The 23,326-nt window shown below is 40.9% G+C and overlaps 2 protein-coding genes across 2 annotated transcripts; both read left to right on the plus strand.

The window, feature by feature from the left end:
* Positions 1 to 100: 100 nt before the first annotated feature.
* On the plus strand, positions 101 to 16,214 carry LOC311271403 (voltage-gated delayed rectifier potassium channel KCNH5-like). The gene is made up of 11 exons (XM_084377046.1): positions 101 to 212; positions 1,909 to 2,032; positions 3,111 to 3,217; positions 3,330 to 3,458; positions 4,172 to 4,287; positions 4,479 to 4,871; positions 5,896 to 6,325; positions 10,759 to 10,958; positions 11,358 to 11,610; positions 11,855 to 12,051; positions 14,511 to 16,214. Exons 1-11 carry the CDS (start codon positions 140 to 142, stop codon positions 15,633 to 15,635), a joined length of 3,147 nt encoding a protein of 1,048 aa, XP_084233172.1. The 5' UTR covers positions 101 to 139; the 3' UTR covers positions 15,636 to 16,214.
* A 2,702-nt stretch (positions 16,215 to 18,916) lies between these two features.
* l3hypdh (trans-L-3-hydroxyproline dehydratase) lies at positions 18,917 to 23,271 on the plus strand. Its single transcript, XM_084377345.1, has 6 exons — positions 18,917 to 18,994; positions 20,064 to 20,548; positions 20,722 to 20,891; positions 21,432 to 21,554; positions 21,822 to 21,959; positions 22,661 to 23,271. The coding sequence occupies exons 2-6, from the start codon at positions 20,071 to 20,073 to the stop codon at positions 22,784 to 22,786; spliced, it is 1,035 nt and encodes a 344-aa protein (XP_084233471.1). The 5' UTR covers positions 18,917 to 18,994; positions 20,064 to 20,070; the 3' UTR covers positions 22,787 to 23,271.
* The last annotated feature ends 55 nt before the right edge of the window (positions 23,272 to 23,326 follow it).

Consider the following 23,326-nt stretch of genomic DNA (forward strand, 5'->3'; position numbering starts at 1 on the left):
AAGCACCTCTTCTCATCCTGGTGAGCTTGACTCCTGTGTGGTCCACGCTCCATATCGTGCTCACAGCTGAGCTGAGGGAGGTAGTTGGGATCAGCACGACCACCGAGCAGCCCCTGAGTCTCTGTCCGGATCCCTCATAATGCATGGGGGCAAGAGAGGACTGGTGGCCCCGCAGAACACTTTCCTGGAGAACATCGTCCGGCGCTCCAGCGGTGAGTTTTACTCTGAAAGGGAAACAAAACAAGAATTAATTGATGTTGATTTGGTCACATCAATCAAACACCACACAGAGCTGCACGAGAAGCTAAAGTAAACCTGATGTGATTTATGTGTCATTTAATGGGAAGCAGCATTAATTAACACGTTTTAAACAACTCTCTGATAATGCTATATATGCACAGTGTTGAATTATTGGTCTCTTTTTCTGAATTAATGAGGATTAATGAGCTCAAATCAGTATAATAGCCTGTTCTGATGACATCCCCTTATACATGAAAACCATCATCATCTCAAGACTTAGTTTCTTGTGTGATTTAGCTGAAACTACAAGTCCACTTCTTCTTTAAATGCTCTTTAAATGCTTATTAAAGGGCCACTCTTTCTGATAAAATGTCTGCCATTTCTGATGAGTTCCTCTGGATGAATGACTGTAAGACAAGGGGATGGTGTCTTATCAGTCCATGTAGGAGTCAGACAATGTCATCTATTTAACCTGAAGCCATAAAGTGCTCATGATGTGCTGCGGGGCGCCTATCCAGTGGCAACGTGAAGTGAAATTGTCTCATTGATTTAATTGATTTTTTTGATTTTCAACACTCACATCAGACAGTGAATATGAGAACAATTGTAGAAAAGGTTGCATTTGCAGCCATTTCTTAAGAGAGAATAACATTTTCTGTATAATGCGATTTCTGTTGTTGTTGTTGTTGTTGTTGACGGTGACTTGGATGCATTTTATTGTATTTCGTGGCTTGCAGTGTGAATGCTCCTTTGAATAGTGTGTTGTTTTTTTATTAGTATTTGTTAGTATTTGTTGTTTATATGTCAGAAAGGTAGTACTGTCATTAAAAATTCATTTTTGGATTGACAGCCTGCATGGCAGAGTGAAGCTGAGTGTGTGTGAGATCGAAGGTTTTCATTACAAGTCCAGATGAAAGTGCAGGATGCCAGACACACTGTCATATACAGGAAGACGATGTCTGAAAAGTATATTTTAGGCTAATTTCTGTCAGATATCGAAACACAAAATGAAGGAACAAGGATGCATTTGAACTCATCAGATACTCAGGCTTTAGGTTCAACATAAACATCCAGATGTTTTAACTTTAAATCTGACTGTTCAGCGTCCTCAGTCGTTCCTCTCGGGACTGCAGCTCCCTCCAAACCATAACTTTGGAGCCATGCAGCAGGGCTCCTCATCAATATTTCATTACCATCAAGGGTGGAACATAAACATTTCATCAACAACTACTTCTGCCCACTGACTCATCTTATTACCACTGTTTACAGCTGCTTTAAAGATGAATGATCTTATTTCCATTGTATATGGTTATGAAAAGAGTGTAAGTGGTGGGAGAGTTTGCTTCTATGATGTCGAACATTTCAGGTACAGATTTACATACACGCTGAGGTTTTCTCCAATTTATGACACTGTATGATTTATAGACAAAATATCAGTTAAATGAGATGCAACCAACTGTTTTCTATTGGAATTGACACGGCACAAATCAATGCAGTTTCAATGAGGTTGCAGTTGCATAACTGCAGTCGTGATGGTCGAAAGGATTCTTGACTTTCACTGACGAAACAACCAAGGTCGATCAATATGATTCAGATAGTCTGCAGGTGTGATGTCAGTGCTGACTACTTTTGTTTCTGACTGCTGTATCTTTTGATGTTTTGTCGCAGAAACCAGTTTTCTGTTGGGAAATGCTCAGATCGTTGAGTGGCCTGTCGTTTACAGCAACGATGGATTCTGCAAGCTGTCTGGATACCACAGAGCGGAAGTCATGCACAGGAGCAGCGCGTGCAAGTAAGACGCTTTATGTAGTACAAGGGCCTGAACGTGAAGATACAGCAGACGGCTTATGAGATACATGCTTCTCGTGGTGTCAAGTCAAATGTATTTATAAAGCCCAGAGTCATAATCACATGGCTTCAGTGGGCTTTAGTAAGTAAGGTCAGGTTAACTATTTATGTGCTTGTTTTTGGTTTGGTTCTGACTGTTATTAATGCAATTTTAATGTTCTCTTAATGTTTTTATGTATTTTTATGCCTCTGTAAAGCACCTGGAGTTGCCTCGTGTCTGTATGGTGCTATATAAAGAACAAACTTGCCTTGCCTCCCCTTGATGGTGTTTAAGAGAATATTGCATTTTCTTTTTCATGTTTAATCTTAGCTCTGTCTCCAGGGACTGCGCTTATTGATCAAGTGGGAGAAAAAACTGTGAAATCAGCCAGATTTCACCACAAAGGCTAATTGTCCTCCTTTATCTATGTCCAAAAGACACCCATGAATCTGATTTTTATACAAACTACTGCAGTGCCTGTTCAGAACATGCTGTTCGGCACAGATTATCTGGTAATGTGAGGGGTTTACAGTGCCCGTCCAGATGATATCAAAAATAGATGATATCTCCAATTTTAAATCTGGATGATTACATCCATACTTTCCCAGCCAGACCACAACATTGGTTGTTGTGGTCTGGCTGAGAGAGGCATCCCAGAGCAGCTGACGGTGCCGCCAAGAAACAGCACACATTGTAGCCAGTGAGGCTAACGTTAGCTAGCATACTACTGTTGAAAGAAAATAAAAAATCTCACCTCCAGTTGCTGGAGAATAGAAAACCTGTGTTGACGGCGTCTCATCTCTCGTCCAGACTCGTTGAACCTTCTGCTTCTGTTTTTTTCTCGCCACACCACGCTAATCTTCATTTTGTTTACGTCTGCTTCCCCATAAGATCACATGAGAGTGATCAAGTGTGAGCCCATCGAACTGATAAAGGAGAGGGAGCAATAAAGTAAAACGTGATCTTTCTGTTTGGCAGCAACTGCTATATAGATTTAGACCAATTAATCACTTATTTGTATTTTTTCTCTCTTACTTTGCAGTTTCATGTACGGTGACCTGACCGACAAGAAGACGATAGACAAAATCCAAAAGACCTTTGATAACTACGAGTCTAATTTCTACGAGGTGCTGCTTTATACAAAGAATAGTGAGTATCGCCATCAAGTCCTGTGTTTTTACTGAAAGAAACACATCCCACTTGTTTAGCTAACATTTTCCATTCCTGCTTTCATAACTCTCATTTCAATTGTCTCCTCCAGGAACACCGATATGGCTTTACATGCAGGTCGCTCCAATCAGAAATGAAAATGACAAGGTGGTGCTGTTCCTCTGCACCTTCAGAGACATCACACTGTTCAAACAGCCGATTGAAGATGAAGCAACCAGAGGTATGATCGCCATATTCTTGTATCAGCATGAGTGAAGTCAGTATTTCAACATATTAAAGGGTTGGAACACACATTTTATACCAAGTGAATGTGTCGTTAAGGTCCAGCCATTGTTATCAGAGCTCAATTTGACCCAATCTGACAGCGTGCAGTGCAGCCGAACGTCATGAGTGGTTGTCACTTAATTAACAGATGCTTGTTTCCTGGTACGTAACATACAACTGTCCAGGTGTTGCGTGTGCGGGTCAGTGAACACTGGTCTCTGTGGGTCGACGCAGTGCCATGTCCCAGGGGGTTAAGTGTGACTAAGACTTTCACATACATCAAGCAGAAACAAAAGACACTCGGGCCATATGGAGATGGCAAATGTATGAAAACACTGACTATACGCAGAGGAAATGAAAGAATATCAGTTCCTTTTAACTGATTTAAAAGTGCTGTCACACTGAGAGAAATATACTTGAATGGTGACGTAGTGCCAAAAGTTTTCCCACATGTAACACAAATATATTATTATAGCATTTGTGTAAGTTTGACACACTGGATTTAAATTTCAAATTGTTTTCTGCATGAAGAGAATTAATGTTATGTTGCTTTGGCGATATCAAAAAGAGACTGTCCACCACCGTTTAGTAAAAATTAATATGTAGGACGTTTTGTATGACAATTTGTTGTGTGCTGGTGTTAAAATTGTTTTTCTGGTCTCTAAGCAGGATGGACAAAGTTTGCCAGACTGACGCGGGCACTGACCAACAATCGCAACCTGGTGCAGCAGATAGCACCGCTGAGCAAGACTGAGGTCAGCCACAAGCCCTCCAGACTGGCTGAGGTGAGCAGAAAGATAGATTATTTGCATTTCTGGCTCCATACTGTTGTTTCATGATGAGTATGGTTCTCCCAACCCAGCTACCATGGAGTCTAATGACATCAGGTCTTGGTTACGATGGACTACTGTTCATTGTTACACTTTACATGTGATTTTTAAACTCACATGGTGGTAAATGTTCCCCCTCACTACAGGCTCTCCAGCTGGGATCAGACATTATGCCTCAGTACAAACAGGAGGCCCCCAAGACCCCTCCACACATCATCCTCCACTACTGCACCTTCAAGACCACCTGGGACTGGGTCATCCTCATCCTCACCTTCTACACCGCCATCATGGTGCCCTATAACGTCTCTTTTAAGACCAAGCAAAACAATTTGGTTTGGCTGGTGCTGGACAGCGTTGTGGACGTCATCTTCCTGATCGACATTGTGCTCAACTTCCACACCACCTTCGTGGGTCCTGCTGGAGAGGTCGTTTCAGACGCAAAGCTGATACGAATGAATTACCTGAAGACGTGGTTTGTTATCGACCTGCTGTCCTGCCTGCCCTACGATATCATCAATGCCTTTGAAAATGTGGACGAGGTGAGTGACTTTCAAACCTGCGCCTTAAATGTAGGAGGATGCTAATTCTTGTCAATTGGGATTTATTTTGTAAGTAACAAAACATTTCTTATTTCTTGTCTCTGTGAAGGATGGACTTCCATCTGGACTTCCATCAAGACATCACAGTGACCCTTCACATTTCCACAGGAATACCACGCGGACAGAAGACTCTCTACTCCCAGTGAGGAAATCCATGTTATTCTTTTAAGACCGCTATAATCAATATTTTTTATATTAACAGTGGATCCTCCTGCCCTCTACGCAGATTTAGCATCTTTTAGCTTGTTGTTTTGGTTTTATGACTCAAAACTTTACTGGTTTGCTTCATTCTCACTACTCTCATCAGCTGTTTTCAGACGATAAAGCCGCTGTATGCTGTCTACGTAGTTAATAGCTATATGCTACTAAATATGAAGTTAGCAACTAGCTGGTGAATATTTTGGAGCATTTAAAGCATTTGTACGGCCTCTAAAGAGACAGATATTTCCCTCAAAAGGCGGTGGAGACCAAAACAGAGTTAATTTTGGACTTGATAAGTAGTTGACAGGAAACTCTTTTCCAAACGATGCAGTTATTGCTCCGTAACTGCTGGATGTGAAAATGACATGGATCTAATAAGGTAAAAGCTGGATTCAGAATTTCGCTCAGTGGTGCATGAAGCCAAAAAGTTTGACTTTTGGGTGTAAAATTATCATGAACTTCTGTATAACCTCTGCAATGTGTGGCCTATTGAGCATGTACACTAGAGACTTCTGGTGGTTGAGCGCCCAACATCTTGTTTAGCTCTCTGATAACTTTCTGCGTCTCTTCTCGACTTTCAAAACGTTTTCGGAACCAAATCTTATAGTGAAACGAGTCATTTTGCAGGCGTTGTGACTCTCATAAAAATGTATCCACGGTTTAACAGCCACAAAGAAGTCCAGCCAATATTCACATTTAGGAACCTGGTACAAGTGGATATTTTTTGGCTTATATGGTTAATGTCTCTCATCTCTCATTGTAGGGTCTCAGCAGCCTCTTCAGCTCCCTGAAGGTGATCCGCCTGCTCCGTCTGGGCCGAGTGGCCCGAAAGTTGGACCACTACCTGGAGTACGGAGCAGCGGTCCTGGTTCTGCTGGTGTGCGTCTTCGGTCTTGTGGCTCACTGGCTGGCCTGCATCTGGTACAGCATCGGAGACTACGAGGTAATCGATAAGACCACCAACACCATCAAGACAGACAGCTGGCTCTACCAGCTGGCCCTGAGCATCGGGACTCCTTACCGCTACAACACCAGTGGTACCGGAGAGTGGGAAGGTGGTCCCAACAAGGACACGCTGTACATTTCTTCTCTCTACTTCACCATGACGAGTCTCACCACCATCGGGTTCGGCAACATCGCTCCGGCCACGGACGGCGAGAAGATTTTCTCTGTGGCGATGATGATGGTGGGCTGTAAGTACTCAGTTACTTTCCAACATCAAGCACTGTGTTTACTATTTATTTGAATTTTTTCTAAATCACATAGTCCACTAGGTCTGACATCACATAACAAACAGCATCATTCTTACAGTAATGTTCTTGCTATGTGTGCTGGTTAATGGAGCAGTAAATGGAGAAGACGGTAGAAATACAATGAAGTCGCAAAGCCGTATAATACAGATGCATAAATTCCCAATCAAACGCAAATCTTTCCTCTATTCTTCTCCATAGCCTCCCACAAATTGCACAAAACCTAAATTTATCAATTGCCAGTGGACGGTGTGTCAAGTGAAATTCAAGTGAGGCTTCTCAAAAACAGCTTAAATCAGAGTGACCACTGTTTTTCTTCTTCAATGGACATACAGTACAACCTTGACAGTTCAAATAAATCTCAGCGGAGGACAGAAGAACAGCAGCTCCTCTGTTGTTTCAGCGGCGTACAGTATGAGGGCAATATTTGATGAAGTTACAAAAGCAAAGATGGCATCAGAGTTATGCTTGTGCACCCTCTTTGTCTTCACTGGAAAAGGTTTTTGTTTCGTTTTAAAGTCATTCAAACTGTCTGAGCTGCATCGCACAGTCTCTGCCACTTGTTATAAGAACACAAGTTACCAGTTTATATCAGCAGCTCCAGGTTGGTGCCCATCTTTAATTGGCATATGCCAGTAGAACAACATCTGTATAGCTTTAGCCACGTGTCGATCTCCCCATCACTCTACAGTGAATGCTACATTATCCTTTGATGCTACTTTCATTTCATTCAATGCATTCATGCATTCTTAATATGCCAGTACAACCTTGCAGGAGCCGAAACAATCTGGATGCATTTACTTGCATGGTAGACACGTTAATGTGCTCCACAGCCCGACTGACCATCTGACAGCTGCCGGTAAAGAAACATATGGTGTAGATGTTGCACAGGTCCAGGAGTATCTGAACAGATGCAATGTTAAATTCAAGCTCAGTGATGAACACATGGCTGGTTCTTGCAGACAAGTGTGTGCTGGTTAAGTTCTATTTTTGTCTGCAGCATAAAAACTGGATGTTTAAAATATAATTCAATTGATCCAGGAAACAAAGTGAGGCTCGGTGGGTTGTCTGTGCTTCTCTCTCTCATGTGAGACGCCTGTTATTCTCCACACGCTCACACAGTTTTTGTTGTGGCAGCAGGAAGCTCCCCTGTCAGGACATCAGGGACAGTAGCTTCCTCTTTTTAGATTCACTTTGCAGCTCTAGCCAGGATCACCGTGTGAAAGTACATAAATGACATCAGCAAGAAAGGATCAGCTTTAGACCATGAAGAGCTGAAGCGGATTTTTCCAAATTTAGACAAATGTTTAGTTGTTGTACCTGCAGGGCAAGTTAAGTAAGCACTATATTCAAGAGGAATAGTTCATTCCTGGACGGTGAAATTATTAACTTGCATTTTAAATGTTGTAAACATACATGATACTTAAAATACAACAGTGTTTGGTCATTCACAGGCTCTCTCGCCTCATGTAATTCACATTTAGCTGCAGCCTCTGTGTTTGAACCACTGGGGAGAGTGTAGGTCTCGGCTCTGTTGATAATAAAAAGTGACATGTTCAGCGCCATCACAGCCTGCTCTGTGAGGGTCTGTCTGAAGGTGGGTCAACACCACCCTCCATCAGAAAAGCATTGTCTTTTATTGACTAAAATCTATTTGTTTTTGTTTTTTTAAGATAAATCACATGTAGATAAAGACAAAAACAGAATAAACAATAAACTGTATATGAAAGCATTTATAACAGGTCTTATCTGGGCTACATGATGTGTTTAAACTCAAAGAATACATGTTTTTGATTTTTCTATGTAGTTCTATGTAAATAAGTAGGAGCACATCTGTTGTCATACAATAAACTGATTTAAACTGAGTACAGATGAAGCCGTTCATCTTTACAATCACATTCAGTTTTTTTTACATTATTTATATTTTTAGTGCTGCAACGATTAATTGGCAACTTTTTTGATAATCAATTAATCTCTTTGAGTAATTAGAAGAAATCCAAATTATCTGATTCCAGCCTCTAAAATGTGAATAGTTTCTGGGTTATCTACCCCTCTGTGACAGTAATCTGAATATACGAGAGATCTGAGGATTCTTCTGATCGACATTTTTCCCCATTTTCTGAAATGTTTTCAACCAAACAACTTTTTGATTCATTGAGAAAATAATCGGCAGATTAGCCAAGAATTAAAAAAATTGTGAGTTGCAGTTTTAAATGAGAAGCAAACATAAATTCGATCCATGAAGATCCTTGTGCTAAATCCTGTGTTCATGTTGTATAATAGTCTTTCAATGTCCAGGCTTTAAAGCAGCAACAAGGAACCTCATTTTTTGTTGTTTCTGGCGCCCCCTGTGGACAAAAGTGGTATGAGCACTGGCGCCCGCTACGTTTGTTTCTGAAGTCAATGAAAGAAAGACATTTCGAATACTGTTTTCTAGTAGCTGTTTAACTATTTTCAGTTAATTTAAAAACTAAGTCATGACGTAACATTGCAGTTCATACAACCTAGGTTGAATTGTAACCCGACAGCTAAAACATGTGATTTCTCTGTGATAGTAATTCTGCTGAGCTTGAATTAAAGTTATCAACATTGCCTAGTAATGTTGTGACTGCATGATAATAGAAAACTGCAAGAAATAGCTCGATAGCAAGGCCAACATGAAATGTAACATTATAAGTCAGTTGTTCTGCTGCTGTCTGGCAAGTGTGATCAGCTGACAGCAGTAAGAAACACTGTTTAGAAATAGCCCATCTTCATGCTGACGGTCTTGTGTTGAATTGAGACTGATCTATTTGTAGCCTCGGTTTAACTTTACATTAAAATTAGCTGTAATCAAGGGATTGGTGAACATAAAATGTACCTAATCTCACTTTATTCAAATGTTTCATTCACAAAAATATGTCTGTTCACCTCAAAAGGCAATCTAAAACAAGGCAACCTCATTTAAACGACTTTGAACCACTTGATAAAAATAGAAATCTATTTTTATGCTTGTCTGTATTATTTTCATCACCCACTGCGGTTACAGTAATAGCTTCACCTATAGTGTCACTGCTTCCACCGTCAGCCTTTCTTTACAGTTTCTCCATCACGACTCGCCTTCCGTGCTCTGACCTTTGGCCCAAACAGCATGTAAAGCCATGCATTTAAGCCAAACTGACAGCCACGCTTCAAGGTTTGTACTTTGAAAAAGTAAACATCCAGTACTCTGGTGGCGTTTCGATCCCGAAGACCGCTCGGTCACACTGAAGCGTCGGATTCAATTACGGCCGATAAATCTCCTGCTACAGATACGGTAATTATGCGAGAGGAAGAGGAGAAAGGGAGAGTTCGCCTGCAGGCTCGGTTGTAAGTAAAAGGACAATGAGCCATCACGTTAGATATGTATCCTAACCTCTGTGATCCTGCTGTGGCGACTGGAGATGACTCTTTCCTCTTGAGTGGGTAAAATCTCACGATAAGAGATGCTGACTGACTCTTTGAGGTCACTGCAGCGCTGCAGCACAGTACTCTTTACTGAACAAATGTGCATAATGAATTACATTATAAAGGCTCGATCCACCACTCATTCTATATGTATGCTTGTGTGTGTGTGTGTCTGTGTGTGTGTGTGTGTGTAACTGTTAAGAGAACTATATTGTCAACCTTTGTCTATGATGCTGGGAGTACACATACAGTAAATGATTCAACAAAATCACAAGAATTGCACTGTAATGTGCAACTATTTCGGAAAAATGAAAGTCATCAGTGAAACATTGTTTACTTTATGCTATTATTTTATTTATATGATTTATCCAGCATTATGTCTAATGGTCATGGACATTCGGTACATCTTTTCACACATTTCTTCTCACTATGAAACTAACTTTTCACCTTAAATTTCCAAAGACTTGCCCCTTAATAATTATTTGATTAAGGTATTGTAATATTGTAATTGTAATTGTAATTGTAATGAAATTTTGAGGGGAAACTAATAGATAATAGACTGTATGATATTATTGTAACTGTAATAGTTTAAATGTGTAGTTTGTGGGGGATTTCAAGGAGTAAAACCCCTTAAAATTATTATTATTATTATAGTACCATGTCACACATTTGCATAAATAATGCCTAGCAGCTAGTTTTGGACACAATAATTGATTTATCACGGCTGCTCTGTTGTTGTCAGCGGTTCTGGCGCAGGCGTGTGTGAGCTGACCAATCAGACGTATACGGTGCTTTTCTTTGTCATTTAAGACAGCAAATGAAGAGTCTTTGGGTTTTGGACTGACACACGTCAGACCGTCATGTGAACCCGCATGATGTATAGAATGAAACATATTTCTCTTCTCGGTTTTGTTTTTGCCTGACTTTTGCTCTCCGCTGTTTTGTTTCAGCGCTGTTGTATGCGACCATCTTTGGAAATGTTACCACCATCTTCCAGCAGATGTACACCAACACAAACCGCTACCATGAGATGCTCAACAACGTGCGCGACTTCCTCAAACTCTATCAGGTTCCCAAAGGTCTTAGCGAGAGGGTCATGGACTTCATCGTGTCCACCTGGGCCATGTCGAAGGGCATCGACACAGATAAGGTATCATTATGGATCCAAAACAAATGTCTGTCACCACATCAACACCTCACATAATGAAAAGACATGTGTTAGATATGTTATCACTATGCACTGATTAAACAGAGGTTTGTGGTGGCTACACGTATGTTTTAAGTCCAAAGATAAGCTGATGCACGGCTCGGTCACTGACTGAAGGAAGCACGCTATCATTTTAAACAGTATCATAAAAAACGTGTAGGCGGGGTTCATGTGTGGATGTGGCAATAATGAGCAATAACGAGACTCAAAGGTCACAGAAGACAGTCGAGTGCACTTGTTCACACTCAGAAACTCACGTGCAGAAGTATTGTATGTGCTGATCAGTTTATATAATGCATAATATAATATAAAACTTCTCTGACACCTCGCCATCTCTCTCAGGTTCTCTCAATTTGTCCCAAAGACATGCGGGCAGACATCTGCGTCCACCTCAACAGGCAGGTGTTCAACGACCACCCGGCGTTTCGTCTGGCCAGCGACGGCTGTCTGCGCTCTCTGGCTGTGGAGTTTCAGACCACGCACTGTGCACCCGGAGACCTCATCTTCCACATCGGCGAGAGCGTCGACACCCTCTGCTTCGTGGTCTCCGGTTCACTAGAAGTCATCCAGGACGATGAGGTCATCGCAATACTGGGTAATCCCACGTAATCACATGACACGTTTTATCTGTTGGTGTAGATAAGACTAAAGGAAAGGTTGTCCCAGTGTCTCAGTGTAGGCTCTACCTGAATATATGTTTACGTCATATAATGTAATATAATATATATATATTGAAGGTGTTTATTCTGGATTTCCACAAGTTTCGTTCTCTCACTCTTCCCCTTAATCTTTGTATGTCACCTGTTTTAAACATGCTGATGATGTGTGGCTCCATCCAGGTAAAGGTGATGTGTTCGGGGACGTGTTCTGGAAAGAGACCACGATGGCCCGGGCTTGCGCAAACGTCCGAGCTTTGACTTACTGCGACCTGCACGTCATCAGGAGGGACGCTCTGATGAAGGTGCTGGAGTTTTACACCGCGTTCGCCAACACGTTCTCCCGCAACCTCATCCTCACCTGCAATCTACGAAAACGGGTAAAAATGACTGAACTGAATCTTTCTTTCTTTGCAGTTACTTATCAGAATTGGTTGCATTTGGTTATTTGGGGATTTTTTCACATTTGTTTGGGCATTTTATGTCTTTGTTAGAGAGCAGACAGTACAAGTGTGACAGGACACAATCGTCTTAACCCCTGGTCGACCCAGGTGCCCTGCTGCGGCCGAATGTAACTAAGTACTGTAACTTAAGTACAAATTTGGGCTGCTTGAGTTTTAACTTGAGTGTTTCCATTGTATGCTACTTTATACTTCTGGCAGTGGAAAAGCCCCATTAGTTAGTGTTTACACCGCTAGCAGAGGATAGCTGGTTAGCATGCTCACCTCAGTAGACACAGAACACATAATGACAAAACTGATATTTATTCACATTCTGTTGATAATTTTAGTGAGTTTTTGCATGTTTTAAACTAAAATTATGACATATTGCCCAATACAAACACATAAAACTGTTTTTTAGAGAGACTTCCAAACATAGAAACTGTATATGGATGGAAAAGCATCACTTTATATAATTCTGCACTTTCATCCAGTTTCCAGAGAAGATTCAGATCTCAGGAGCTTTATGTGGCAACAGGAAAATCACAAAGATTTTATGATAAAACAAATAATAACGCATCAAAAATATTCCTGCGAGTCCAAACTCTGACTTTTATTAATATTTGATGGAGCCTCTTCCAGGCTATACATATTAATCCCATGAAGACATTGAGATGTATTCCTTTCCCGTCTGGATAGTAAGCTGCTCATATAACTGTATTATCCTGAGGGATCGACATACATTTTTAATGAATATTCCCTTTAAAGACATTCTGGCACGTGTGATTTGCTGTGCTCTTTGTTCAGAAGCGGTTTATATGAGATACTTCAGAGGTACAAGAAGCTCTTATTAATTAAAATATGCACTTTTAAACAGAATCACATTTACTCCATATAATCTCTGTATCCAGCAACCTTAAGGGACTCTTCAGGAGTCCTGGGACTGTGCAGCTGTAGCTTTACAGAGGTCTAAGGGTTTATAATGAATGTGTAATGTTTTAAGTGACTATATACTTTTCTAGTGCCTTGTGTAATCATATATACTGAAGTCAAACAGCCTCAGTTAGGCAGCTCCAAATCTAAACAGTTTCAAGGCAAATTGTGGCTACACGTTGAAACATTTATGACTCGTACTTGAAATGTATTCAATGAAAATAAAGCCATCTATTATTCATTTGAGCTGCTTTAGAAACGTTTCGTGCCTGCATAGGTTTAAGATTTACTCTCTGCCCTCTTTACTGTTATGTATTCATATACTTGAGTGGGCAAGAATGTGCATCTAAACTGCACGAGTGGAAAACAATCAGTGCACAAAAGCAACTCTAATAATGGATTTGCTTTGTTCTTTTTTTATTAGTTATATGTTTTACAGCAACATTTCGAACCTTTTCCTATTTGTTACGGTGTCTTTTAATATTTTTATCTTCTTTTTTTATCCATAAAAGTGCCCGAGAGCTTGTGTGTGTAAGAATTGTCTAACACATGGGCCCCAAATGTAACTTTGTTAGTTTCATATTAAACTAGGTTAGTAAAATGTTGATGGAGTATTTTTTAAAGATATAATATGTAACATTTCTGCTTAAAAATGTTTAAAAACAAGTGGAGCTTTGTTATATATTTTCGTGGGTTGTGTACTGACTGCAATTTTATTTAAGGTAACAGTGCGTTATTAATTTGCTATATGAACAAGGAAGGAAGTCGGTGAACAAGACTTAAAGTTCCCATGAAGTCAAAATGACTGTTTTAGTGTTTTTATCACATATGTCTTGCTCCCTAGCAGTATCAAGCCAAAACAATTTTTTTTTTTAAATGCCATTTTGAAGGTAATTTAATACTATTTTAGAGTTCTTGGACTTCCTGCACTCTGAGGCGGATGTTCGTTTTTCATCCGATTAACTTTCTCTATTTTATGACGCCATGGATGTAAAAAAAGAAGAACGCAGAGTGTTGTTCGGGACTGAACCTCACGGATCCTGTACAGAAACACAACTTTATACAGTGATTTGGGTGAAACTGGTCACGTTTTATGGAGAAAATATTCTCTGGTTTTCACTTTACTTGTTGCTAATGTAACTGTTAACATATGTACTGATAACCAGCCTCTTCTCAATGACCTCCTCCAGACCAGAGACGTTGACAAGTTTTTTTGATCAACTATTCCTTTCTTCTTAGCTTCTGATGGAGTCAGAAACTTTCAGGTCCTCGATACCGCTCCATTATATCTCCATTAACCGTTTCCTTTGTGCATTGCTACTTTCAAGTCTTTAATATTTAAACATACATAGCAGGTTGATTCAAAGCTGCATTATGTACGTACATTCTGCTGAGCTCTACTATCGTCATGTTAATGTGTCTAGGCCACATCACTGTCCTCATGCACAGATTCTCCTCTCTCGCAGGTCATCTTCAGAAAGATCGCTGATGTAAAGCGGGAGCAGGAGCGCCAGAGGAACGAGGTGACTCTCTCCATTCCTGACGACCACCCGGTTCGCAAGCTGTTCCAGAGGTTCAGGCAGCAGAGAGACGCTCAAACAGAGGGAGAGTCCCACACTTACTACGATCTTAACTGTGTGCAGGTGGAGCCGCAGCACCACCATCACTCCGACACAAACTCTTACACGCAGTGTCAGTCCGTATCTTCTCAGCAGCAGGAGTACAGCTCCACGGTGCAGACGAACGCAGCCTCCACAGGAGGAGGGAGTGCAGGCGGCATGGCTGCACCTCCAAAAGCGTTTGTCATCGCTGAGGAGCCGGAGCGAGGCTGCAAACAAGAGGCTGGGGAGTCTTTATCAATGCCTTGTGCAGAGAGTCAGAGGGTCAGCGGTCCTGTACGGAGCAGTGGTGCAGGTGGCGAGGGAGCTGTAGGCGGTGTAAAAAGCAGAGGTGCTCGAGGCTGGGCAAAGTTTAAAAACACCACTTCAGCTGCGCCACTGCCTCCCGCCGTCGAGAAAGAAAAGCAGCCACAGAAAGCAGAAGGGTGGCCAAAAGGATCTGACTCCTCCGAGCAGTTAACAGCCGCCAGCAAGAACCAGGAGTCTGAGGAGACGGGGAGCGCAGAGGGTGGCAACAACGCTGGAGAAGCAGGTGAAGAAACGAGCGCCCTGCACAAAACTGACTCCTGTGACAGTGGCATCACAAAGAGCGATCTACGCATCGACAGAGCCGGAGACTCAAGAAACTCCTTTGAAAGAAGCCCGATGGAAAGGAGCCCGATGGAGAGGAACCCGTTCGAGCACAGTCTCGGGGTCGACTCCATCAAGCACTCTTTAGTTCAGCCGGCATCTGAACAAACGCTGCTTCAAGCGACCCTGCACGAGGCCAAGCTGGAGCTGAAGGGGGACATTCAGAACCTGAGCGGCCGCCTGTCAGTCCTCGAGTCTCAGGTGAGCGAGATCCTCAGGCTGCTGTCGATAAAAAGAAGACTATCGCTGCCACCGACTTCTTCACCGAAGGCCAGACTGAAAAGTCAGGAAGTCACTGCCTGCACACCTGTCACACCGGAAGTAGACGATGGGCCGTTTTGAATTTACTCATTTTAAAGCCCTGCATCTCTTTAAGGAAAAAAGAAATGAAAACGGATTAAGACACGCACCAGTTTGCATGTCCTGCTGGACTCTGACCTGCCAAAGACATGTCTTGCATTGAAAGACTTGACTGCATGCAGAAATCCCTGTAATCTTACTTTAGCACTATAAAAACCCAGGGATTATACTAAAAGTCTTGGACGTATGAGGCACTGTTATGCTCTTGTGTATGCTACATTCAAAAATACCAAGAAGTACAGGAACAACTGTTGAACAAACGTTAAAAAAAAACACTTGTACTGTTACATGTATAGTTAGGAAACTAGTTAGTTTTTTTTTACCAGCATTATAAACCAGCGTAGCTCCATGAATCATGTTCGATACTCCAATGACGGCTGTTGGTGAAACATCTTAGCCTGATAGGACGATCAGTAAAAATATTGAGGTCAAGTCTGTGGAGGTCCTGAGAGGCGAATGAGAAAAAAGTTCTGATGAGCCAACTTTTCCAACTGGTGAATTCATTTTTCTTTTTTTTTAAATGACAAATGTTAAAGTTTGACAGGTACATACAGTATATGTTGTGTTAGCAAGCTATTTAGCAGTCCTGTTATATCTCTAACAAAAAGTTCAGTTGAGAACATGGAGATGGTGCGCTTGAGCCTCTTGTGGCCAAAATGAGTATTACAAAAAACAAACACACGATTTATCACCTGTTTTTATACAATTGAAATACTTAAAAAATGAAAATGGATCACAAGAATCTTTTTTCTCTCTCTTGCCTCTCAGGGCTTCTGTGCAAAGTCAAACTTTTTGTCAGGCGTATTTTGGGTGTAATTTGCAGGAAATGGCCAGAATTTCGAAGGTATCTCCAAAACTACAGGGGGCAGCAACACCGCTTACTGCTGCTCAGTGTAGAGAGCCGAGGTCATGCCTCCTCCAGTTTGCTCCATGGGACCTTATTTCGGAATAAATCTTTGTATGGTGGTGAATGGAGAGAGACAAATATTTATTTTTATCCCACTCAAATTACACATATGATGTTTGTCACCTTGAAAGATTGAAGTTTTCCAAGTCAAGAAAGTCCCAGTTTGTCATAAATAAAGTAAAATATCATCTAGTTTTGTGTTAAAGTCAACAACATCAACATGGCCGCCAATTCGGAACAGAAAAAGTATTGACAAAGGTTAAGTTATGGGTTTTGGTGACCGTTCAATGAGAAGACGTCACTAACGCGACTGTTGGCTGTGTAGTCTTTATAATCACGTATATCTTTTTTAAAAATGTCTTATTCTTCATTAGTTTTTTGACAAAATGTGACTTTGTTGACTTGGAAAATTATCCTTTTAATTGACAAATATCATACGTGTACTTCATGGCACAACTCAAGAGGGATCAATAAATTATTTGTAAGTATGTACCAGGCTCTTTGCTATTTGTGGCTCTTTGCTGCCCTTAGCAAGTAGCTCATGTAGCTGTGCAGCCAAGTGGCCCTTTTAGCTGAGCAGTGCTGGGTTACTTTTCATGACTCGTCACTATGATTTGAAAGTAATAAGTTACTTTACAATATTACTGTGTAGAGTGACGGCTTCTACGGTAGAAAGTCACAAGTTTTTCCATCTCTTTTGCTTATCAAGCCTGCAAATCTGAATGAATTATTCTTCGGGTCTTGTGGTTTCCATTACATGAACTGAACAACTAAATTGTGGAATTGTCCATGTGTCCATGTAAAGCAAGTTATTAGATTTATATCATTATGAGCCGCTTTGAACTAGCTGGGTAGCATGCTAACTTAAATAGATGTCTCTGCAACACAGCACATAGACATATTTGACATCTTTCACATTCTGCTGGTAGCGTTTGAATGTTTTAAACTAAAATTCTGGCCATTTCTTACAAATTGCTCCTTTAAGTGTTTTTTGTAAGGTTTTCAAAGGATTTAGCAAGTGAGGAGAAAGCCGTCCCTGTGCGTTAAATAATGTCTCCTTCATCTTATTTAGCAGGACATTCTCAGTTTTTAGTTTATGTTGCCTGACTTCAGCGCAGACTACCTTTTTAGAGTTACTAATTGTCAGGTGATGATATGTGCCTTACAATAACGAAGCCTCATTCAGAGTTACTTTGACGAGACGTAATCAAGTCTTTGCGGTTACTGAGCACACGTTTTGTAATAGAAATGGTAATCCTGCTGTATGCACCCCTTTTAGAAAACTTTGAGCTTTATTTACATGCATGTAAGATAGGGATAGGAGCACAATAATGGTGGTTTAATTAGAGATTTTTATTGTTACTTATCACTGTCACGATTTTCCTGTGAAAGGTTTATGTGAATATCTCAGCAGGTGATCGCAGGACACTTGCTTTTTCTCTTGCTCAGGTATATTTAAGTGAATTTCAGTATTTATTTCAGTGACTTTATCTTTGTCTACTTGTAAGATTCAATAGCGATGCTATTTCTGTTTTTAGGTGGGTCACTAAACACCGCTATGCAAATCTAAATGACCTGACTCTTGATGATGCAAACATTTGTTTCTCTTCTGTTTTGGATAAAAAAAAAAAAAAATGATGCACATGAGCAAACAGCATGGTTACAGTTTTAGTTCTGGATGTTTTTCTTGTTTTCTGTGCGACTGTAAGGACGTAAGCATGTAGTTGAATCCATTTCATTTGAGATATATGAATGACCTCGCATGCATCCAAGGGAACCTGTCAACAGTGAAATGAATAGTGAAACCGATGCCTGCTCACCATCTGCTGTTTCGTCTCATCTGTTACGCAACACGACAGTCGGTCCATATGTGGAGCAAAAAGCATTGAAAACTGACTGTTTATCTTTTCGCGTGTGTTTTTGTGTTGATCCAGGTGAGTCAGAGCAGCTGTTTATGTTTTCAGGTAAAGGTCACAATAAGGCCAACGCAAAAGACACTGGATGAATGAATATATGATTACTTTTTTATTCAGTAGTTCGATAACAATCAGGAGACATGGTGGGATGGTGGGGGAGGGGGGAACAACAAAGCACTGACTGTTCTTCCCGTCACAGTTAATCATAGGTGCTGATATGGAAATAATAACTCGTAAATTATAAATATATTTCCGCTCCGTAAAGCAACTTCACAGGTCTGCAAATAGTGGCTTTCACTCCACAAATGTGGACTTTTATTAGACTGAAAAATAAATAATGCATTTACAATATGGTGAATGTTTCATGTTATGCAGCATCCAGACCGCCAGGTGGCGCTTTATTTATTTTTTTCAAACTTATTTAGTGACGTTGCAAAGTGCAACGCTGCACGGGGAGTGTGAGAGGACTGAAGACTGCAGAGCTGCCTGTCCGAGACACAGAGACAAACTACAATCAGGTAAACTTTTCATAATGAATCTTTACTTTGGACATCAGGTCCATTGCGATTTCTTCGGATAGAAGCAGCTGTGTGTTTAATACTTGATCCTGTTCAAAGTCCAGGAGGTAAAGTATGTGTCAACGTCTCTGAGTTTGAAACATGTTTGGAAAATGCATCTTTGGTTTCTAAAATTATGATAAAAACAAGCAACAGGGCTGTGAAGTTTATTATTATTCCGGCAAAAACAACAACATATGCACAAATCTAAACTATACTATACTACTATAATTTTTCCTCTTCTTAAAGAGACATAATATTATTATTATTATATTATTATAAAGACATAATAAGAAGGTTGATAAATAAATCAAAAGGTTAACGTGCTTTCTTTCTGATGTTTTTATGTAGAGGACAACCCTCGTCAGGTTTACACAACGGGGGCAGGAAGGCGGATAACCGAGCAGAGGACGAGATTTGTTTTGTCAAGCTGTTAACCAAAAGTCTATAAAAATACAAAATATAAGGACAGGACCAAACAAAAACTAAACAAAGTACAAGACCAAACACAAACGCTAAACAAAGGAATAACACGAGGAAACACACAACGGGACGATGGGACAGGGGGTGCGTCTCATTTCTCTTAAAGCACGTTTCCTCCCCCTGCCACTGGTTTCCTCGCACCTCTCCATGAATCCTCGGCAGGAAGACCATTTGGCTTCCTTAGAAGTAGAATAAACACACATGTATCATTATATAATTGGGATATTTGCCATTTACATTACTTTCCTATTGCTCTTGCATTTCACTCTCAGGGACCCCCCAGATAAAAGTACGAACCTGAAGATTAGCATAATACGACCACTTTAATACAGACTAGACTGCATTAGCGTCAGCCTGGTGTACCTCATGAACTGGCAACTGAATGGATGTTCCTCAATCTGGAAACCTCTGAGAAGACAGAGTTTACATATCATCTACAGTAACGAGCCAAGACGATGTTAGAAAACTGCCGTCTCTCTTTTAGGGAATAGATGCGTCTGTGTTCGGACTTAAAAGCGTTTGTTTTTTAATTTGTATTTCACGTCAGCACTGAGATGGACATTCAGCTTCCGCCTCACGAGGGAGACGAGCTCTCAGTGGTCGACATGCACACAGGTGGAGAGCCTCTACGGGTCATCCTCGGCGGCTACCCAGAGGTCAAAGGTGACAGCGTGCTTTCCAAGCGCCGTTATGTCCGGGAACATCTGGACCATCTCAGGAAGGTGCTCATGTACGAGCCGCGGGGACACTATGACATGTACGGAGCCCTGATCGTGGACAGCGAGTTGCCTGAGGCCGATCTGGGGGTGCTGTTCATGCACAACGAAGGATACAGCACCATGTGTGGACACGCCGTCATCGCACTGGGACGCTTTGCAGTGGACTACAAACTGGTGAAAGAACCACAGTCGCCGGAGACCCAGGTGAACATACACTGTCCCTGCGGTCTGGTGAAGGCGTTTGTTGAGTACTCTGGTGGTAAAACGGGAGGAGTGAGGTTTCTCAGCGTGCCAGCGTTTGCGTTTGCCACAGGTAGGACACTCAAAAACAAGGCCACTGATAGTGACAAAGTAATCTTCAGAGGCCCCCCACGGCCCAGAACAACTGACCCGGTGTTTCCCCCCCTGTCAGCGGCCCTGATCAAAACTATTCTCAGGTGTTTTTTTGTTAAACCATGAAGTACAAACAAAATGGCTTTTCCACAGATGTGACAGTGACGGTGGAAGGTTTTGGTGATGTGACAGTCGACATCAGCTATGGAGGAGCCTTCTACGCCTTTGCAGACGCCCAGAGGTTCGGCCTCGATGTGACCAAGTCCAGGACTCGGGATCTGGTGGACGCAGCCACAGCGGTGACTAACGCTGTCAAATCTCAGGTAAAAAAGCTCGTAACTTAGTGTTGAATCAGTGCAGACACAGACGACCTGGCGATATTAGAGGCAGTGATGATTGTGATGACATTTGGTTGATGGATCGTCACAATTTTTTTCACAATTAATCGATTCATTGTGAAAATAATTGCAACGAAAACACTGAAATTCTTAGTTCCTTGTGATTATTTTTACTGGACCTTTTAAATAAAATACACTTAAGTAAAGGATACTTGGTAGTATTAGTGAAAAACAGTGGACCACATGACTTCACAGTTTGGTTTTACCTGAATCCACTTCATGGCCAAAAGTAAGTAGACACCCGAACATTACACGCATAATGTGATAATTGAAGAAAACACAGCATCATTATGCTGCTATAACAGCCTCAAGAGTGAGGTCTGACACTGGATGAGGATGAAAAAACATTAAAAACCACCCCTGACAAAACATATCAGGAACTAAAGTATATGTAAAGAGTTGTCCATATATTTTTGGCCACATTGTGTATGTTAGTTACAGTTTCTTTGACATTTTCTTCTCTAGGTGAAGTTGCACCATCCAACCAGCGATGATCTGGCCTTCCTCTACGGCACCATCCTCACCGACGGCAAAGATAATTATTCCTCTGATCCCACCGCCAACGTTTGTGTGTTCGCAGAGGCTCAGGTATCTTAGCTGACGCTGGTCATTTTACACATAAAGGACAGCAACCTGAAAGTGGGGAAAACATTTTTTCATTTAAAAAAATGATCTAAACTTTGTGTTGTAGCAATATTTTAGACATTATCAGTTGAGAGAAGAGATAAAAATCCTTAAAATGAAAATAGAGCTGCTGCATGAATCAGTGAAGTGAAAATTGTTGGACGGACTAAATAAAAAGAATAAAGAGGTCAGAGCTGCATCCGACTTTAACGGGTTTAAACGTGTCCGCAGGTCAACCGGAGCCCCACTGGTTCTGGAGTTACAGCGCGAGTGGCTCTTCAGTACCACAAAGGTCTCATCCAGCTGAACCAGACCAGGACGTTTCAGAGTGGAGCCACTGGATCCCAGTTCACAGGGAAAGCTGTCGAGGTACCAGAGTTTTCTTCTTTCTGTGTCACCATGGAAGTGTTGATGTTTACAGAGTCGGCTCAGAAACTCATTTATTAAATGAGTTGAAGTGTGTTGACTTAAATTCAAAATCTGGCTAATCGTTAAATTGTTTATGCAGGGTAATAAATAAAGTTTGAAATAATATTGATAAAAACCTGCTATGAGACATGACCCCCCCTAAGTCTTCTAGACACAAAGACTCACAGAGACACAAAGAACAAACAACGTTTCTTTGTAGTTGCTTTGTGTCTCTTTGTTGTTGTTTTACGTCAGTTTGTTTTTGTTGTACATCTTTTTGTAGTGGTTCTGAGTGTCTTTGTAGTTGTTTTGATTGTCTTTTGTTGTCATTTTGTGGTTGTTTTACGTCTTTTATTGGTTATTTTGCATCTATTTGTTGTTTTAATGTCTGTAGTTGCTTTGAACGTCTTGTGGAGTCATTTAGTGTCTCTTTGTCACTGATTAACATGTTTTTTGTTGTTGTTTTACATCTTTTTGTAGTTGTTCTGTGTTTCTTTGTAGTTGATCGGAGTGTCTGTTGTGGTTATTTTGTGTCTCTCAGATGAAATCAGTCACCGCTGTCTTTAACAGATAAGATTGTGTTAAGAGCATCCTTTTCCTTGTCAACGTACAAACTTTTTCACAGATGTTTGTTTGTGATTCTCTTTTGTGTTTCGACTCAGGAGACCAAGTGTGGCGACTTCAAGGCTGTCGTGGTGGAAGTTGCTGGCAGAGCTTTTTATACCGGAGTTTCTCGCTTTGTGCAGGAGGCGGATGACAAGCTGACACATGGTTTTCTGCTTAAGTGAGCCTCAATTACAGGTTTTCTTTTTAAACATGGTTTAACAATAAAATATCTCTTACCTCACCAAGAAGAGTATTTGATCCATAATAACAGTTTCACAGAGATAGCAGAGGAATTGTCTGTCGGTTTTCTCTGTAAGAGCTGATTATAGCCTGATTTAGTCGGTAATAAATTAAAGCAACATGATTTGAAGCGGTTATTTTAAGGTTAAAAAGTGAAAGAAATTAAGAAATGTTTTAATTTCAGCATGGGTGAAATGATCACACATTCATGTGGACTAACCTTGTTTGCATTAATTACCTTGTCCTCAACTAACACATTGGCAAAGTTAATCATAAAGTAAAATGTATGGAAAAACTTATAGCTGCACAGAAATTGTGGGTAAATCAAAGCAATGACACGACAAATCTAGACTGTTTTTGCATTGTGACATTTAACTTTAAATTTGTAATGATGAACGTTTCAGAGAAATTAAACCGGTGAAAAAGAGTTTTTGTTTCTAATGTGAGTTTAAATAGAAGTTTAAAACTGTTTTGCCGACATG

Source organism: Pagrus pagrus, assembly GCF_965226575.1.
Source record: "Pagrus pagrus genome assembly, chromosome: 16".
NCBI lineage: Eukaryota > Metazoa > Chordata > Actinopteri > Spariformes > Sparidae > Pagrus > Pagrus pagrus.

Bases quoted from the DNA above. Each gene is read 5' to 3' on its own strand.
- LOC311271403 (XM_084377046.1), top strand. From the start codon at position 140: ATGCATGGGGGCAAGAGAGGACTGGTGGCCCCGCAGAACACTTTCCTG. The intron at 3,218-3,329 runs GTGAGTATCGCC...TGTCTCCTCCAG, and splicing joins GCTGCTTTATACAAAGAATA to GAACACCGATATGGCTTTAC. The intron at 4,288-4,478 runs GTGAGCAGAAAG...CCCTCACTACAG, and splicing joins AGCCCTCCAGACTGGCTGAG to GCTCTCCAGCTGGGATCAGA.
- l3hypdh (XM_084377345.1), top strand. From the start codon at position 20,071: ATGGACATTCAGCTTCCGCCTCACGAGGGAGACGAGCTCTCAGTGGTC. The intron at 20,892-21,431 runs GTAAAAAAGCTC...TTTCTTCTCTAG, and splicing joins CTAACGCTGTCAAATCTCAG to GTGAAGTTGCACCATCCAAC. The intron at 21,555-21,821 runs GTATCTTAGCTG...ACGTGTCCGCAG, and splicing joins GTGTGTTCGCAGAGGCTCAG to GTCAACCGGAGCCCCACTGG.